This window comes from Oncorhynchus mykiss, chromosome 13, assembly GCF_013265735.2.
Source record: "Oncorhynchus mykiss isolate Arlee chromosome 13, USDA_OmykA_1.1, whole genome shotgun sequence".
Lineage (NCBI taxonomy): Eukaryota > Metazoa > Chordata > Actinopteri > Salmoniformes > Salmonidae > Oncorhynchus > Oncorhynchus mykiss.
The window spans coordinates 71,216,247-71,236,246 of record NC_048577.1 but is presented as its reverse complement, the minus strand read 5'-3'; the positions used below and the strand labels follow the sequence as shown (position 1 = coordinate 71,236,246).

Here is a 20,000-nt window from a genome sequence, read left to right as displayed (position 1 = left end):
TAAACAGTATTTACCGTTGTGGAACAGACCCTCTCTATAGATAAACAGTATTTACCGTTGTGGAGCAGACCCTCTCTATAGATAAACAGTATTTACCGTTGTGGAACAGACCCTCTCTATAGATAAACAGTATTTACCGTTGTGGAACAGACCCTCTACAGATAAACAGTATTTACCGTTGTGGAACAGACCCTCTCTATAGTTCCACAGTATTTACCGTTGTGGAACAGACCCTCTCTATAGTTAAACAGTATTTACCGTTGTGGAACAGACCCTCTCTATAGTTCCACAGTATTTACCGTTGTGGAACAGACCCTCTACAGATAAACAGTATTTACCGTTGTGGAACAGACCCTCTCTATAGATAAACAGTATTTACCGTTGTGGAACAGACCCTCTCTATAGTTAAACAGTATTTACCGTTGTGGAACAGACCCTCTCTATAGTTCCACAGTATTTACCGTTGTGGAACAGACCCTCTCTATAGTTCCACAGTATTTACCGTTGTGGAACAGACCCTCTCTATAGATAAACAGTATTTACCGTTGTGGAACAGACCCTCTCTATAGTTCCACAGTATTTACCGTTGTGGAACAGACCCTCTCTACAGATAAACAGTATTTACCGTTGTGGAACAGACCCTCTCTATAGATAAACAGTATTTACCGTTGTGGAACAGACCCTCTCTATAGTTCCACAGTATTTACCGTTGTGGAACAGACCCTCTCTATAGATAAACAGTATTTACCGTTGTGGAACAGACCCTCTCTATAGATAAACAGTATTTACCGTTGTGGAACAGACCCTCTCTATAGTTAAACAGTATTTACCGTTGTGGAACAGACCCTCTCTATAGATAAACAGTATTTACCGTTGTGGAACAGACCCTCTCTATAGATAAACAGTATTTACCGTTGTGGAACAGACCCTCTCTATAGTTAAACAGTATTTACCGTTGTGGAACAGACCCTCTCTATAGATAAACAGTATTTACCGTTGTGGAACAGACCCTCTCTATAGTTAAACAGTATTTACCGTTGTGGAACAGACCCTCTCTATAGATAAACAGTATTTACCGTTGTGGAACAGACCCTCTCTATAGATAAACAGTATTTACCGTTGTGGAACAGACCCTCTACAGATAAACAGTATTTACCGTTGTGGAACAGACCCTCTCTATAGATAAACAGTATTTACCGTTGTGGAACAGACCCTCTATAGTTCCACAGTATTTACCGTTGTGGAACAGACCCTCTCTATAGTTCCACAGTATTTACCGTTGTGGAACAGACCCTCTCTATAGTTAAACAGTATTTACCGTTGTGGAACAGACCCTCTCTATAGTTCCACAGTATTTACCATTGTGGAACAGACCCTCTCTATAGATAAACAGTATTTACCGTTGTGGAACAGACCCTCTCTATAGTTAAACAGTATTTACCGTTGTGGAACAGACCCTCTCTATAGATAAACAGTATTTACCGTTGTGGAACAGACCCTCTCTATAGTTCCACAGTATTTACCGTTGTGGAACAGACCCTCTCTATAGTTAAACAGTATTTACCATTGTGGAACAGACCCTCTCTATAGTTAAACAGTATTTACCGTTGTGGAACAGACCCTCTCTATAGTTACCGTTGTGGAACAGACCCTCTCTATAGTTAAACAGTATTTACCGTTGTGGAACAGACCCTCTCTATAGTTCCACAGTATTTACCGTTGTGGAACAGACCCTCTCTATAGTTAAACAGTATTTACCGTTGTGGAACAGACCCTCTCTATAGATAAACAGTATTTACCATTGTGGAACAGACCCTCTCTATAGTTAAACAGTATTTACCGTTGTGGAACAGACCCTCTCTATAGTTACCGTTGTGGAACAGACCCTCTCTATAGATAAACAGTATTTACCGTTGTGGAACAGACCCTCTCTATAGATAAACAGTATTTACCGTTGTGGAACAGACCCTCTCTATAGATAAACAGTATTTACCGTTGTGGAACAGACCCTCTCTATAGTTAAACAGTATTTACCGTTGTGGAACAGACCCTCTATATAGTTCCACAGTATTTACCGTTGTGGAACAGACCCTCTCTATAGTTACCGTTGTGGAACAGACCCTCTCTATAGATAAACAGTATTTACCGTTGTGGAACAGACCCTCTCTATAGTTACCGTTGTGGAACAGACCCTCTCTATAGATAAACAGTATTTACCGTTGTGGAACAGACCCTCTCTATAGATAAACAGTATTTACCGTTGTGGAACAGACCCTCTCTATAGTTACCGTTGTGGAACAGACCCTCTCTATAGATAAACAGTATTTACCGTTGTGGAACAGACCCTCTCTATAGTTAAACAGTATTTACCGTTGTGGAGCAGACCCTCTCTATAGATAAACAGTATTTACCGTTGTGGAACAGACCCTCTCTATAGATAAACAGTATTTACCGTTGTGGAACAGACCCTCTCTAGTTACCGTTGTGGAACAGACCCTCTCTATAGTTCCACAGTATTTACCGTTGTGGAGCAGACCCTCTCTATAGATAAACAGTATTTACCGTTGTGGAACAGACCCTCTCTATAGATAAACAGTATTTACCGTTGTGGAACAGACCCTCTCTATAGATAAACAGTATTTACCGTTGTGGAACAGACCCTCTCTATAGATAAACAGTATTTAACGTTGTGGAACAGACCCTCTCTATAGATAAACAGTATTTACCGTTGTGGAACAGACCCTCTCTATAGTTCCACAGTATTTACCGTTGTGGAACAGACCCTCTCTATAGTTAAACAGTATTTACCGTTGTGGAACAGACCCTCTCTATAGATAAACAGTATTTCCCGTTGTGGAACAGACCCTCTCTATAGTTAAACAGTATTTACCGTTGTGGAACAGACCCTCTATAGATAAACAGTATTTACCGTTGTGGAACAGACCCTCTCTATAGATAAACAGTATTTACTGTTGTGGAACAGACCCTCTCTATAGTTAAACAGTATTTACCGTTGTGGAACAGACCCTCTCTATAGATAAACAGTATTTAACGTTGTGGAACAGACCCTCTCTATAGATAAACAGTATTTACCGTTGTGGAACAGACCCTCTCTATAGATAAACAGTATTTACCGTTGTGGAACAGACCCTCTCTATAGATAAACAGTATTTACCGTTGTGGAACAGACCCTCTCTATAGTTAAACAGTATTTACCGTTGTGGAACAGACCCTCTCTATAGTTCCACAGTATTTACCGTTGTGGAACAGACCCTCTATAGTTAAACAGTATTTACCGTTGTGGAACAGACCCTCTCTATAGTTAAACAGTATTTACCGTTGTGGAACAGACCCTCTCTATAGATAAACAGTATTTACCGTTGTGGAACAGACCCTCTCTATAGTTAAACAGTATTTACCGTTGTGGAACAGACCCTCTCTATAGTTAAACAGTATTTACCGTTGTGGAACAGACCCTCTATAGATAAACAGTATTTACCGTTGTGGAACAGACCCTCTCTATAGATAAACAGTATTTACCGTTGTGGAACAGACCCTCTCTATAGTTACAGTATTTACCGTTGTGGAACAGACCCTCTATAGATAAACAGTATTTACCGTTGTGGAACAGACCCTCTCTATAGATAAACAGTATTTACCGTTGTGGAACAGACCCTCTCTACAGATAAACAGTATTTACCGTTGTGGAACAGACCCTCTATAGTTCCACAGTATTTACCGTTGTGGAACAGACCCTCTCTATAGATAAACAGTATTTACCGTTGTGGAACAGACCCTCTCTATAGATAAACAGTATTTACCGTTGTGGAACAGACCCTCTCTATAGATAAACAGTATTTACCGTTGTGGAACAGACCCTCTCTATAGATAAACAGTATTTACCGTTGTGGAACAGACCCTCTCTATAGTTAAACAGTATTTACCGTTGTGGAACAGACCCTCTCTATAGATAAACAGTATTTACCGTTGTGGAACAGACCCTCTCTATAGATAAACAGTATTTACCGTTGTGGAACAGACCCTCTCTATAGTTCCACAGTATTTACCGTTGTGGAACAGACCCTCTCTATAGATAAACAGTATTTACCGTTGTGGAACAGACCCTCTCTATAGATAAACAGTATTTACCGTTGTGGAACAGACCCTCTCTATAGTTCCACAGTATTTACCGTTGTGGAACAGACCCTCTCTATAGTTAAACAGTATTTACCGTTGTGGAACAGACCCTCTCTATAGTTCCACAGTATTTACCGTTGTGGAACAGACCCTCTCTATAGTTCCACAGTATTTACCGTTGTGGAACAGACCCTCTCTATAGTTAAACAGTATTTACCGTTGTGGAACAGACCCTCTCTATAGTTAAACAGTATTTACCGTTGTGGAACAGACCCTCTCTATAGTTAAACAGTATTTACCGTTGTGGAACAGACCCTCTCTATAGATAAACAGTATTTACCGTTGTGGAACAGACCCTCTCTATAGATAAACAGTATTTACCGTTGTGGAACAGACCCTCTCTATAGTTAAACAGTATTTACCGTTGTGGAACAGACCCTCTCTATAGTTAAACAGTATTTACCGTTGTGGAACAGACCCTCTCTATAGATAAACAGTATTTACCGTTGTGGAACAGACCCTCTCTATAGTTACCGTTGTGGAACAGACCCTCTCTATAGATAAACAGTATTTACCGTTGTGGAACAGACCCTCTCTATAGTTCCACAGTATTTACCGTTGTGGAACAGACCCTCTCTATAGATAAACAGTATTTACCGTTGTGGAACAGACCCTCTCTATAGATAAACAGTATTTACCGTTGTGGAACAGACCCTCTCTATAGATAAACAGTATTTACCGTTGTGGAACAGACCCTCTCTATAGTTCCACAGTATTTACCGTTGTGGAACAGACCCTCTATATAGTTCCACAGTATTTACCGTTGTGGAACAGACCCTCTCTATAGTTCCACAGTATTTACCGTTGTGGAACAGACCCTCTATATAGTTCCACAGTATTTACCGTTGTGGAACAGACCCTCTCTATAGTTACCGTTGTGGAACAGACCCTCTCTATAGTTAAACAGTATTTACCGTTGTGGAACAGACCCTCTCTATAGTTCCACAGTATTTACCGTTGTGGAACAGACCCTCTCTATAGTTCCACAGTATTTACCGTTGTGGAACAGACCCTCTATAGATAAACAGTATTTACCGTTGTGGAACAGACCCTCTCTATAGTTAAACAGTATTTACCGTTGTGGAACAGACCCTCTCTATAGTTCCACAGTATTTACCGTTGTGGAACAGACCCTCTCTATAGATAAACAGTATTTACCGTTGTGGAACAGACCCTCTCTATAGTTCCACAGTATTTACCGTTGTGGAACAGACCCTCTCTATAGATAAACAGTATTTACCGTTGTGGAACAGACCCTCTCTATAGATAAACAGTATTTACCGTTGTGGAACAGACCCTCTCTATAGTTACTGTTGTGGAACAGACCCTCTCTATAGTTAAACAGTATTTACCGTTGTGGAACAGACCCTCTCTATAGATAAACAGTATTTACCGTTGTGGAACAGACCCTCTCTATAGTTACTGTTGTGGAACAGACCCTCTCTATAGATAAACAGTATTTACCGTTGTGGAACAGACCCTCTCTATAGTTACTGTTGTGGAACAGACCCTCTCTATAGTTAAACAGTATTTACCGTTGTGGAACAGACCCTCTCTATAGATAAACAGTATTTACCGTTGTGGAACAGACCCTCTCTATAGTTACTGTTGTGGAACAGACCCTCTCTATAGATAAACAGTATTTACCGTTGTGGAACAGACCCTCTCTATAGATAAACAGTATTTACCGTTGTGGAACAGACCCTCTCTATAGTTAAACAGTATTTACCGTTGTGGAACAGACCCTCTCTATAGTTAAACAGTATTTACCGTTGTGGAACAGACCCTCTCTATAGATAAACAGAATTTACCGTTGTGGAACAGACCCTCTCTATAGATAAACAGTATTTACTGTTGTGGAACAGACCCTCTCTATAGTTACCGTTGTGGAACAGACCCTCTCTATAGTTCCACAGTATTTACCATTGTGGAGCAGACCCTCTCTATAGTTACTGTTGTGGAACAGACCCTCTCTATAGTTCCACAGTATTTACCGTTGTGGAACAGACCCTCTCTATAGTTACCGTTGTGGAACAGACCCTCTATAGATAAACAGTATTTACCATTGTGGAGCAGACCCTCTCTATAGTTCCACAGTATTTACCATTGTGGAGCAGACCCTTGCAGAACTTGTGGAAGGAGGGCAGGGAGAAAAGAGGGGTGTAGGTATCAGACCTCTTCATCATCAGGCACATCTCCAGAGACCACGTCAACAACAGCTTCCTGTTTGGAGCAGACACACACACACACACACACACACACTAGGTTAGGTTATATGGTGGAGAAATTACAAGATTGTGTTATAATACGGTCATAGCATCAAATGGTTGTTTTATGCAACAGAACAGAGGGTTCTGAGAACACGTTCATCTGTGTGGTTTCTACGGAGGATGGGCCTCTGGAAGATTTAACACTGACAGGAGATTGACCATGTCAGTGGGTGATACCGCATTCCAGAGCCTGAGGTAATGTTTCTGTACTGGGCGGGTCAGGGGGACACGTCTCCAGTACGGAGTTGGGGTCCCCCGGGGGGACACGTCTCCAGTACGGAGTTGGGGTCCCCCGGGGGGACACGTCTCCAGTACGGAGTTGGGGTCCCCCGGGGGGACACGTCTCCAGTACGGAGTTGGGGTCCCCCGGGGGGACACGTCTCCAGTACGGAGTTGGGGTCCCCCGGGGGGACACGTCTCCAGTACGGAGTTGGGGTCCCCCGGGGGGACACGTCTCCAGTACGGAGTTGGGGTCCCCCGGGGGGACACGGCTCCAGTACGGAGTTGGGGTCCCGGGGGTGGGACACGGCTCCAGTACGGAGTTGGGGTCCCGGGGGGGGACACGGCTCCAGTACGGAGTTGGGGTCCCGGGGGGGGGCACGGCTCCAGTATGGAGTTGGGGTCCCGGGGGGGGCACGGCTCCAGTATGGAGTTGGGGTCCCGGGGGGGACACGGCTCCAGTATGGAGTTGGGGTCCCGGGGGGGACACGGCTCCAGTATGGAGTTGGGGTCCCAGGGGGACACGGCTCCAGTATGGAGTTGGGGGGCCAGACCCTGGTCTCTACACAGTGAGTACAGTCTTTACAGCAGATACTGTCTGCTGTGAATTATTAGTATCTTTTATATATGAATCCTAACCTCGTGACCCATTCCATACATCTGTTGTTTGTCATGAACATCCCGGAGGATGAACTTTGCTATAAAATGCTGCGCCTCGAAACATCCAGGGTCGATGACAAGCTCCATTACTGCACTAATTAAACAATACACGTTGGATTGTTTTGAAGAAATGTAAAAAAAAAAGTCTCCTTTTGATTACAATAATTCCACCCACAGTTATCGTTCCAACTACACCCGTGTGTGTGTGTGTGTGTGAGACATGTATAGCGTGTGTACCTGGCCTCGGTGTAGAGCTGCTCCTTCCTCAGCAGGGCTCCCAGCAGGGACAGCAGGGTGCTGAAGTGTTTCCTGGTTGCCGTGGTTACCGTGCTGATGACCGCCCCGTCAAAGAGAGAAGGGGAGGAGGAGGACAGGCTGGACGAGATGAAGTGATCATGTCTGATAGAGAGAGAGAGACAGAGAGAGAGACAGAGAGAGAGAGACAGAGAGAGAGAGACAGAGAGAGAGAGACAGAGAGAGACAGAGAGAGACAGAGAGAGACAGAGAGAGACAGAGAGAGACAGAGAGACAGAGAGACAGAGAGACAGAGAGACAGAGAGACAGAGAGACAGAGAGACAGAGAGACAGAGAGACAGAGAGACAGAGAGACAGAGCGAGAGAGAGAGAGGGAGAGAAAGGATTGAAAGAGAAGACAACAGAATGTGGTGAATTGTTTAAAAAAATATTGAAGTTTTGTGGTACAGTGTGAGTACAGGGTATATAACAGCAGGGTGGTAGTGTGTGTTACCTGGTACAGTGTGAGTACAGGGTATATAAACAGCAGGGTGGTAGTGTGTGTTACCTGGTACAGTGTGAGTACAGGGTATATAACACAGCATATTGTACAGCAGGGTGGTAGACGGCCAGGTCAGAGTGGACCAACATCAGGTTCTGACTCAACAACGCAAACACCGTCGGAGACAGAGCCCACATCTACAGAGAGAGGGGGGGAGGGGGCAGAGGGAGAGGCGGGGGGGCAGAGGGAGAGGGGGCAGAGGGGGGAGGCAGAGGGAGGGGGCAGAGGGAGGGGGGGGGGGCAGAGGGAGAGGAGGGGCAGAGGGAGAGGAGGGGGCAGAGGGAGAGGAGGGGGGGCAGAGGGAGAGGAGGGGGGGCAGAGGGAGAGGAGGGGGGGGCAGAGGGAGAGGAGGGGGGGGAAAGAGGGAGAGGAGGGGGGGGGGGGGGGCAGAGGGAGAGGAGGGGGGGGGGGGGGGCAGAGGGAGGGGAGACAAGCCAGAGGTACATTTTAAGTTACAGTTCAGTCATGTTACTTGGTGTTGCTGATGGTAGTGCAGTGTGTGTGTTATGTAACATACCCCTACGAGTGAGTTCTCGGTATTTGAGCCAGAAAAGTGTGTGTGTGTGTGTGTGTGTGTGTGTGTGTGTGGTAATCCAACATACCCCTATGAGTGAATTCTTGGTGTTGCCGATGGTGGTGAGGGCTGACAGGTTGAAGATGAGGGTGAACTCTGCCCTCTCTGGGGTGAGGGTGAGGGGGGCGAAGACAGGGTGCTGGATGCCGGGAAAGGGTGGAGGGGTCGGGGAGGGGGTACCAGGGGTCGGAGAGAGGCCCAGGGGGGCCAGAAGGCTGGACAGGGCACAGGCCATCTCTCCCAGAACCAGTTTATACGCTGCTTCCAGAATGGGGATGTTTTTCAGGCTCAAAACAGACTGGTACACACCCAGGGCTGCTGACATCACCTGGAGAGAGAGAGAGAGCAGAGGGGGTCAGTGAAGACACACAGACAGAAACACTCAGGGCTGCTGACATCACCTGGAGAGAGAGAGAGAGAGAGCAGAGGGGGTCAGTGAAGACACACAGACAGAAACACCAAGGGCTGCTGACATCACCTGGAGAGAGAGAGAGAGAGAGAGAGAGAGAGCGCAGAGGGGGTCAGTGAAGACACACAGACAGAAACACTCAGGGCTGCTGACATCACCTGGAGAGAGCGAGCGAGAGCCCAACATCCTTAGCTAGCTAACATTACATCTCTGTGTTTATCAGAGCCCAACATCCTTAGCTAGCTAACATTACATCTGTGTTTATCAGAGCCCAACGTCCTTAGTTAGCTAACATCACATCACTGTGTTTATCAGAGCCCAACATACTTAGCTAGCTAGCTAACATTACATCACTGTATTTATCAGAGCCCAACATCCTTAGCTAGCTAACATTACATCTGTGTTTATCAGAGCCCAACATACTTAGCTAGCTAGCTAACATTACATCACTGTATTTATCAGAGCCCAACATCCTTAGTTAGCTAACATTACATCTGTTTATCAGAGCCCAACATCCTTAGCTAGCTAACATTACATCTGTGTTTATCAGAGCCCAACATCCTTAGCTAGCTAACATTACATCTGTTTATCAGAGCCCAACATCCTTAGCTAGCTAGCTAACATTACATCTCAGTGTTTATCAGAGCCCAACATCCTTAGCTAGCTAGCTAACATTACTTCTCTGTGTTTATCAGAGCCCAACATCCTTAGTTAGCTAACATTACTTCTGCGTTTATCAGAGCCCAACATCCTTAGTTAGCTAACATTACTTCTCTGTGTTTATCAGAGCCCAACATCCTTAGTTAGCTAACATTACATCTGTGTTTATCAGAGCCCAACATCCTTAGTTAGCTAACATTACTTCTCTGTGTTTATCAGAGCCCAACATCCTTAGCTAGCTAACATTACATCTGTGTTTATCAGAGCCCAACATCCTTAGCTAGCTAACATTACATCTGTGTTTATCAGAGCCCAACATCCTTAGTTAGCTAACATTACTTCTTTGTGTTTATCAGAGCCCAACATCCTTAGCTAGCTAACATTACATCTGTTTATCAGAGCCCAACATCCTTAGCTAGCTAGCTAACATTACATCTCAGTGTTTATCAGAGCCCAACATCCTTAGCTAGCTAGCTAACATTACTTCTCTGTGTTTATCAGAGCCCAACATCCTTAGTTAGCTAACATTACTTCTGCGTTTATCAGAGCCCAACATCCTTAGTTAGCTAACATTACTTCTCTGTGTTTATCAGAGCCCAACATCCTTAGTTAGCTAACATTACATCTGTGTTTAGAGCCCAACATCCTTAGTTAGCTAACATTACTTCTCTGTGTTTATCAGAGCCCAACATCCTTAGCTAGCTAACATTACATCTCTGTGTTTATCAGAGCCCAACATCCTTAGCTAGCTAACATTACATCTGTGTTTATCAGAGCCCAACATCCTTAGTTAGCTAACATTACTTCTGTGTTTATCAGAGCCCAACATCCTTAGTTAGCTAACATTACTTCTCTGTGTTTATCAGAGCCCAACATCCTTAGTTAGCTAACATTACTTCTCTGTGTTTATCAGAGCCCAACATCCTTAGCTAGCTAACATTACATCTGTGTTTATCAGAGCCCAACATCCTTAGCTAGCTAACATTACATCTGTGTTTATCAGAGCCCAACATCCTTAGCTAGCTAACATTACATCTGTGTTTATCAGAGCCCAACATCCTTAGCTAGCTAACATTACATCTGTGTTTATCAGAGCCCAACATACTTAGCTAGCTAGCTAACATTACATCACTGTATTTATCAGAGCCCAACATCCTTAGTTAGCTAACATTACATCTGTTTATCAGAGCCCAACATCCTTAGCTAGCTAACATTACATCTGTGTTTATCAGAGCCCAACATCCTTAGCTAGCTAACATTACATATGTTTATCAGAGCCCAACATCCTTAGCTAGCTAGCTAACATTACATCTCAGTGTTTATCAGAGCCCAACATCCTTAGCTAGCTAGCTAACATTACTTCTCTGTGTTTATCAGAGCCCAACATCCTTAGTTAGCTAACATTACTTCTCTGTGTTTATCAGAGCCCAACATCCTTAGCTAGCTAACATTACATCTGTGTTTATCAGAGCCCGACATCCTTAGCTAGCTAACATTACATCTCAGTGTTTATCAGAGCACCACATCCTTAGCTAGCTAGCATTACATATCTGTGACATTAGTGTGCATCGTCTCAATGCTCCTTTGGGGCAAAACTCTTGCAGACTCAAATGATCACTAATCGAACACAACAGCAAGTGGCCACTCGATAAAGGGCTTAGGGGCCCAAGTGTTGGGTTTGAGATTCAGCCTATGGCGGTGGTAGATGGAACTTCATTGGCCCCATAGGTCACAATTCTACACATTTTTCTTATCGTTTTAACTGCAGTTTAAAAAGTCAAGAACGCGTTTCCATGTGTCACGTCCCTGACAAACACACCCACCTCTCTGTCCCTGTTGAAGCGTAGCTCCAGGAGCTGTGATGTCGGAGCCAGCAGCTTCTCCACAAACCACGCTGGGAGCTTAGTGTTGATCTGGTCCACAATCTACAACACACACAGAGAGAGAGAGAGGAGAGACCATTAGGAACAGATAATCAATATGGGGTTATTATTAGGAGGAGAGGCAAGCGCGTTGAATGACCAACCAGTTCTCTGCATTCGGGCAGACATGCATACAATTGTCAACATGTTTCAGAATGTAGGCCTATATTGGACGCAACATTCAAGTTTCCGCTCACAAGACCTGAAATTTGCTGTTTGAGGAAACATTCTTCGTAACCGGTTTAAACCAGTTCTCACCTGTATAAAACCAGTCCCCGGCCGTATTAAAAACCAGTCCACGGCCGTATAAACAGTCCCCGGCCATTATAAAAACCAGTCCCCGGCCGTATTAAAAACCAGTCCCCGGCCGTATTAAAAACCAGTCCCCGGCCGTATTAAAAACCAGTCCCCGGCCGTATTAAAAACCAGTCCCCGGCCGTATTAAAAACCAGTCCCCGGCCGTATTAAAAACCAGTCCCCGGCCGTTATAAAAACCAGTCCCCGGCCGTTATAAAAACCAGTCCCCGGCCGTTATAAAAACCAGTCCCCGGCCGTTATAAAAACCAGTCCCCGGCCGTTATAAAAAACAGTCCCCGGCCGTATTAAAAAACAGTCCCCGGCCGTATTAAAAAACAGTCCCCGGCCGTTAAAAAAACCAGTCCCCGGCCGTTAAAAAAACCAGTCCCCGGCCGTTAAAAAAACCAGTCCCCGGCCGTTAAAAAAACCAGTCCCCGGCCGTTATAAAAACCAGTCCCCGGCCGTTATAAAAACCAGTCCCCGGCCGTTATAAAAACCAGTCCCCGGCCGTTATAAAAAACAGTCCCCGGCCGTTATAAAAAACAGTCCCCGGCCGTATTAAAAAACAGTCCCCGGCCGTATACACACAGTCCCCGGCCGTATACAAACAGTCCCCGGCCGTATACACACAGTCCCCGGCCGTATACACACAGTCCCCGGCCGTATACACACAGTCCCCGGCCGTATACACACAGTCCCCGGCCGTATACACACAGTCCCCGGCCGTATACACACAGTCCCCGGCCGTATACACACAGTCCCCGGCCGTATACACACAGTCCCCGGCCGTATACACACAGTCCCCGGCCGTATACACACAGTCCCCGGCCGTATACACACTGTCCCCGGCCGTATACACACAGTCCCCGGCCGTATACACACAGTCCCCGGCCGTATACACACAGCCCCCGGCCGTATACACACAGCCCCCGGCCGTATACACACAGCCCCCGGCCGTATACACACAGCCCCCGGCCGTATACACACAGCCCCCGGCCGTATACACACAGCCCCCGGCCGTATACACACAGCCCCCGGCCGTATACACACAGTCCCCGGCTGTATACAAACCAGTATTAGAACCAGCTCTTACCAACGTGATGAGGCTGAGGACGGCCAGGCTGTACTCTGGGCCACAGGCCCGGCCGTATAAAACACAGTATTAGAACCAGTTCTTACCAACGTGATGAGGCTGAGGACAGCCAGGCTGTACTCTGGGCCACAGTCCCCGGCCGTATAAAACACAGTATTAGAACCAGCTCTTACCAACGTGATGAGGCTGAGGACGGCCAGGCTGTACTCTGGGCCACAGGCCCGGCCGTATAAAACACAGTATTAGAACCAGCTCTTACCAACGTGATGAGGCTGAGGACGGCCAGGCTGTACTCTGGGCCACAGGCCCGGCCGTATAAACACAGTATCAGAACCAGTCCTTACCAACGTGATGAGGCTGAGGACGGCCAGGCTGTACTCTGGGCCACAGTCCCCGGCCGTATAAAACACAGTATTAGAACCAGCTCTTACCAACGTGATGAGGCTGAGGACGGCCAGGCTGTACTCTGGGCCACAGTCCCCGGCCGTATAAAACACAGTATTAGAACCAGTCCTTACCAACGTGATGAGGCTGAGGACGGCCAGGCTGTACTCTGGGCCACAGTCCCCGGCCGTATAAAACACAGTATTAGAACCAGCTCTTACCAACGTGATGAGGCTGAGGACGGCCAGGCTGTACTCTGGGCCACAGGCCCGGCCGTATAAACACAGTATCAGAACCAGTTCTTACCAACGTGATGAGGCTGAGGACGGCCAGGCTGTACTCTGGGCCACAGGCCCGGCAGGCATCCAGCTGGTCCAGACCGTAGGTGATGACGGCGTCGGTCAGCGGTGCGGACGGCTCCAAGCTCACCAGCAGGACACACACACACTCGTTCCCCGCTGTCAACACCGGCTCAGAGAACAACACCTGCTTGGCCGTCGACACGCACGCCAACACCCGGTTCAAAACCTGGAGAGGAAGGAGAGAGGGAGAGAGGGAGGAAGGAGAGAGGGAGTAGAGGGAGGAAGGAGAGAGGGAGGGAGGGAGTAGAGGGAGGAAGGAGAGAGGGAGGAAGGAGAGAGGGAGTAGAGGGAGGAAGGAGAGAGGGAGTAGAGGGAGGAAGGAGAGAGGGAGTATAGGGAGGAAGGAGAGAGGGAGGAAGGAGAGAGGGAGTAGAGGGAGGAAGGAGAGAGGGAGTAGAGGGAGGAAGGAGAGAGGGAGTATAGGGAGGAAGGAGAGAGGGAGGAAGGAGAGAGGGAGTAGAGGGAGAGAGGGAGTAGAGGGAGGAAGGAGAGGGAGGAAGGAGAGAGGGAGGAAGGAGAGAGGGAGTAGAGGGAGGAAGGAGAGAGGGAGTAGAGGGAGGAAGGAGAGAGGGAGTAGAGGGAGGAAGGAGAGGGAGTATAGGGAGGAAGGAGAGAGGGAGTAGAGGGAGGAAGGAGAGAGGGAGTAGAGGGAGGAAGGAGAGAGGGAGGAAGGAGAGAGGGAGTAGAGGGAGGAAGGAGAGAGGGAGGAAGGAGAGAGGGAGGAAGGAGAGAGGGAGTAGAGGGAGGAAGGAGAGAGGGAGTAGAGGGAGGAAGGAGAGAGGGAGTAGAGGGAGGAAGGAGAGAGGGAGTAGAGGGAGGGAGGGAGTAGAGGGAGGAAGGAGAGAGGGAGGAAGGAGAGAGGGAGGAAGGAGAGAGGGAGGAAGGAGAGAGGGAGGAAGGAGAAAGGGAGGGAGGAGGGAGGGAGGGAGGGAGTAGAGGGAGGAAGGAGAGAGGGAGTAGAGGGAGGAAGGAGAGAGGGAGGAAGGAGAGAGGGAGGAAGGAGAGAGGGAGTAGAGGGAGGAAGGAGAGAGGGAGTAGAGGGAGGAAGGAGAGAGGGAGTAGAGGGAGGAAGGAGAGAGGGAGTAGAGGGAGGGAGGGAGTAGAGGGAGGAAGGAGAGAGGGAGGAAGGAGAGAGGGAGGAAGGAGAGAGGGAGGAAGGAGAGAGGGAGGAAGGAGAAAGGGAGGGAGGAGGGAGGGAGGGAGGGAGTAGAGGGAGGAAGGAGAGAGGGAGTAGAGGGAGGAAGGAGAGAGGGAGGAAGGAGAGAGGGAGGAAGGAGAGAGGGAGGAAGGAGAGAGGGAGGAAGGAGAGAGGGAGGAAGGAGAGAGGGAGGAAGGAGAGAGGGAGGAAGGAGAGAGGGAGGAAGGAGAGGGAGGAGGTAAGGTTGTGTTGGGAACAAATGATATCTGTGACATATGCCTGGTTAATTACGAAAGTCTGTGTGTGTCTTTCTCCCTATCTCGCCTTACAGAGATGTATGCCTGTGATGGATGTGTGTGTGTGTGTGTGTCTCTCCTTACATCAGAGACGTATGCCTGTGTGATGGGTGTGTGTGTGTGTGTGATGGGTGGGTGTGTGTGTGTGTATATGTGTGTGTGTGTGTCTCCTTACATCAGAGACGTATGCCTGTGTGTGTGTGTGTGTGTGTGTGTGTGTGTGTGTGTGTGTGTGTGTCTCTCCTTACAACAGAGACGTATGCCTGTGTGATGGGTGTGTGTGTGTGTCTCCTTACATCAGAGACGTATGCCTGTGTGATGGGTGGGTGTGTGTGTGTGTGTGTGTGTCTCTCCTTACATCAGAGACGTATGCCTGTGTGATGGGTGGGTGTGTGTGTGTGTGTGTGTGTCTCTCCTTACATCAGAGACGTATGCCTGTGTGATGGGCGGTCCTCTAATGGGGTTGAAGCGCTGTCCGATGCAGCGCACCACGGTGCTGAACACCCTCAGTAGGGCGGCCAGTTTGGGCAGAGACACCGTGGGAGGAGGGATGTCCTCGTCTACCGCCTCGCCAGAACCCACGTGACCCAGGTCCTGGAGACAACGTGGGACAGGAAGTCCATAGATTTGTTCATGACGTTTCAAATGTAATGTAATACAACAGGATGTCAGCGACACCAACATGTTCCACTGCAACGGTCTTCAGAAAGTATTCAGACCCCTAGACTTATTCTACATGTTGTGGTGTTAAACCCCTAGACTTATTCTACATGTTGTGGTGTTAAACCCCTAGACTTATTCTACATGTTGTTGTGTTAAACCCCTAGACTTATTCTACATGTTGTGGTGTTAAACCCCTAGACTTATTCTACATGTTGTGGTGTTAAACCCCTAGACTTATTCTACATGTTGTGGTGTTAAACCCCTAGACTTATTCTACATGTTGTTGTGTTAAACCCCTAGACTTATTCTACATGTTGTGGTGTTAAACCCCTAGACTTATTCTACATGTTGTGGTGTTAAACCCCTAGACTTATTCTACATGCTGTGGTGTTAAACCCCTAGACTTATTCTACATGTTGTGGTGTTAAACCCCTAGACTTATTCTACATGTTGTGGTGTTAAACCCCTAGACTTATTCTACATGTTGTTGTGTTAAACCCCTAGACTTATTCTACATGTTGTTGTGGTGTTAAACCCCTAGACTTATTCTACATGTTGTGGTGTTAAACCCCTAGACTTATTCTACATGTTGTGGTGTTAAACCCCTAGACTTATTCTACATGTTGTGGTGTTAAACCCCTAGACTTATTCTACATGTTGTTGTTGTGTTAAACCCCTAGCCTTATTCTACATGTTGTGGTGTTAAACCCCTAGACTTATTCTACATGTTGTGGTGTTAAACCCCTAGACTTATTCTACATGTTGTGGTGTTAAACCCCTAGACTTATTCTACATGTTGTGGTGTTAAACCCCTAGACTTATTCTACATGTTGTGGTGTTAAACCCCTAGACTTATTCTACATGTTGTGGTGTTAAACCCCTAGACTTATTCTACATGTTGTGGTGTTAAACCCCTAGACTTATTCTACATGTTGTTGTGTTAAACCCCTAGACTTATTCTACATGTTGTTGTGTTAAACCCCTAGACTTATTCTACATGTTGTTGTTGTGTTAAACCCCTAGACTTATTCTACATGTTGTTGTTGTGTTAAACCCCTTGACTTATTCTACATGTTGTGGTGTTAAACCCCTAGACTTATTCTACATGTTGTTGTTGTGTTAAACCCCTAGACTTATTCTACATGTTGTTGTTGTGTTAAACCCCTAGACTTATTCTACATGTTGTTGTGTTAAACCCCTAGACTTATTCTACATGTTGTTGTGTTAAACCCCTAGACTTATTCTACATGTTGTTGTGTTAAACCCCTAGACTTATTCTACATGTTGTTGTGTTAAACCCCTAGACTTATTCTACATGTTGTTGTGTTAAACCCCTAGACTTATTCTACATGTTGTTGTGTTAAACCCCTAGACTTATTCTACATGTTGTGTTAAACCCCTAGACTTATTCTACATGTTGTGGTGTTAAACCCCTAGACTTATTCTACATGTTGTGGTGTTAAACCCCTAGACTTATTCTACATGTTGTGGTGTTAAACCCCTAGACTTATTCTACATGTTGTGGTGTTAAACCCCTAGACTTATTCTACATGTTGTGGTGTTAAACCCCTAGACTTATTCTACATGTTGTTGTGTTAAACCCCTAGACTTATTCTACATGTTGTGGTGTTAAACCCCTTGACTTATTCTACATGTTGTTGTGGTGTTAAACCCCTAGACTTATTCTACATGTTGTTGTGTTAAACCCCTAGACTTATTCTACATGTTGTTGTGTTAAACCCCTAGACTTATTCTACATGTTGTTGTGGTGTTAAACCCCTAGACTTATTCTACATGTTGTTGTGGTGTTAAACCCCTAGACTTATTCTACATGTTGTTGTGGTGTTAAACCCCTAGACTTATTCTACATGTTGTTGTGGTGTTAAACCCCTAGACTTATTCTACATGTTGTGGTGTTAAACCCCTAGACTTATTCTACATGTTGTTGTGTTAAACCCCTAGACTTATTCTACATGTTGTTGTGTTAAACCCCTAGACTTATTCTACATGTTGTTGTGTTAAACCCCTAGACTTATTCTACATGTTGTTGTGTTAAACCCCTAGACTTATTCTACATGTTGTTGTGTTAAACCCCTAGACTTATTCTACATGTTGTTGTGTTAAAGCCCTAGACTTATTCTACATGTTGTTGTGTTAAACCCCAAGACTTATTCTACATGTTGTGGTGTTAAACCCCTAGACTTATTCTACATGTTGTTGTTGTGTTAAACCCCTAGACGTATTCTACATGTTGTGGTGTTAAACCCCTAGACTTATTCTACATGTTGTGGTGTTAAACCCCTAGACTTATTCCACATGTTGTTGTGTTAAACCCCTAGACTTATTCTACATGTTGTTGTGTTAAACCCCTAGACTTATTCTACATGTTGTTGTGTTAAACCCCTAGACTTATTCTACATGTTGTGGTGTTAAACCCCTAGACTTATTCCACATGTTGTTGTGTTAAACCCCTAGACTTATTCTACATTTTGTGGTGTTAAACCCCTAGACTTATTCTACATGTTGTGGTGTTAAACCCCTAGACTTATTCTACATGTTGTTGTGTTAAACCCCTAGACTTATTCCACATGTTGTGGTGTTAAACCCCTAGACTTATTCTACATGTTGTTGTGGTGTTAAACCCCTAGACTTATTCTACATGTTGTGGTGTTAAACCCCTAGACTTATTCTACATGTTGTTGTGTTAAACCCCTAGACTTATTCTACATGTTGTTGTGTTAAACCCCTAGACTTATTCTACATGTTGTTGTGGTGTTAAACCCCTAGACTTATTCTACATGTTGTGGTGTTAAACCCCTAGACTTATTCTACATGTTGTTGTGTTAAACCCCTAGACTTATTCTACATGTTGTGGTGTTAAACCCCTAGACTTATTCTACATGTTGTGGTGTTAAACCCCTAGACTTATTCTACATGTTGTGGTGTTAAAGCCCTAGACTTATTCTACATGTTGTGGTGTTAAAGCCCTAGACTTATTCTACATGTTGTGGTGTTAAACCCTTAGACTTATTCTACATGTTGTTGTGTTAAACCCCTAGACTTATTCTACATGTTGTTGTGTTAAAGCCTAATGGACTAAATACATTTCCATTGATCATCCTTGATGTCACTACAACTTCATTAGAGTCCACCGGTGGTCTGCTACCCAGAACTGTGTGTGTGTGTGTGTGTGTGTGTGTGTGTGGTGGTGTTACTGACCTCTGCGTAGGCCTCCATGTCCTCTAGAAACTGTCCCAACAGCGTGGTGGAGAAGGTCAGGTCTGCTACCCAGAACTGTTCCAGGCTCTGCAGCCAGCCTGCACACACACACACACACACACACACACACACACACACACACACACACACAGTTGACTTGTGTAAAACCAGAGGTGTCCAACTCATTTAGCCCCGGTGTCCAACTCATTTAGCCCCGGTGTCCAACTCATTTAGCCCCGGTGTCCAACTCATTTAGCCCCAGGGTCCAACTCATTTCGCCCCAGGGTCCAACTCATTTCGCCCCAGGGTCCAACTCATTTCGCCCCAGGGTCCAACTCATTTAGCCCCAGGGTCCAACTCATTTAGCCCCAGGGTCCAACTCATTTAGCCCCAGGGTCCAACTCATTTAGCCCCAGGGTCCAACTCATTTAGCCCCAGGGTCCAACTCATTTCGCCCCAGGGTCCAACTCATTTCGCCCCAGGGTCCAACTCATTTTGCCCCAGGGTCCAACTCATTTTGCCCCAGGGTCCAACTCATTTTGCCCCAGGGTCCAACTCATTTTGCCCCAGGGTCCAACTCATTTTGCCCAAGGGTCCAACTCATTTTTGGTCCAACTCATTTTGCCCCAGGGTCCAACTCATTTTGCCCCAGGGTCCAAATCATTTTGCCCCAGGGTCCAACTCATTTTGCCCCAGGGTCCGTATTCGGTGTTCAGAGAGGTCCGGATTGGCTGCACTCTAATTATTATGTCCTTGCAGTCCATTTCCAGGAAGTGACTCCACTATTGATAGTGTTTTGAATTTGATGCTCTTTAACTGCCAATAAACTATGAATATCGGT

General features: G+C 46.0%; 1 protein-coding gene across 4 annotated transcripts in view; it reads right to left on the bottom strand.

The window, feature by feature from the left end:
- LOC110487146 (serine/threonine-protein kinase SMG1) overlaps positions 1–20,000 on the bottom strand; it is a 164,399-nt gene that overhangs the window by 118,024 nt on the left and 26,375 nt on the right. For all 4 annotated transcript variants that reach the window (XM_036942081.1, XM_036942078.1, XM_036942080.1 and 1 more), the window contains 8 exons: positions 19,160–19,257; positions 15,698–15,871; positions 13,788–14,009; positions 11,609–11,710; positions 8,745–9,044; positions 8,149–8,279; positions 7,584–7,745; positions 6,302–6,420 (listed from right to left, as the gene is read on the bottom strand). In XM_036942081.1, coding sequence (XP_036797976.1) covers positions 6,302–6,420; positions 7,584–7,745; positions 8,149–8,279; positions 8,745–9,044; positions 11,609–11,710; positions 13,788–14,009; positions 15,698–15,871; positions 19,160–19,257 — 1,308 coding nt within the window. The remainder of the gene's footprint in view (positions 1–6,301; positions 6,421–7,583; positions 7,746–8,148; positions 8,280–8,744; positions 9,045–11,608; positions 11,711–13,787; positions 14,010–15,697; positions 15,872–19,159; positions 19,258–20,000) is intronic.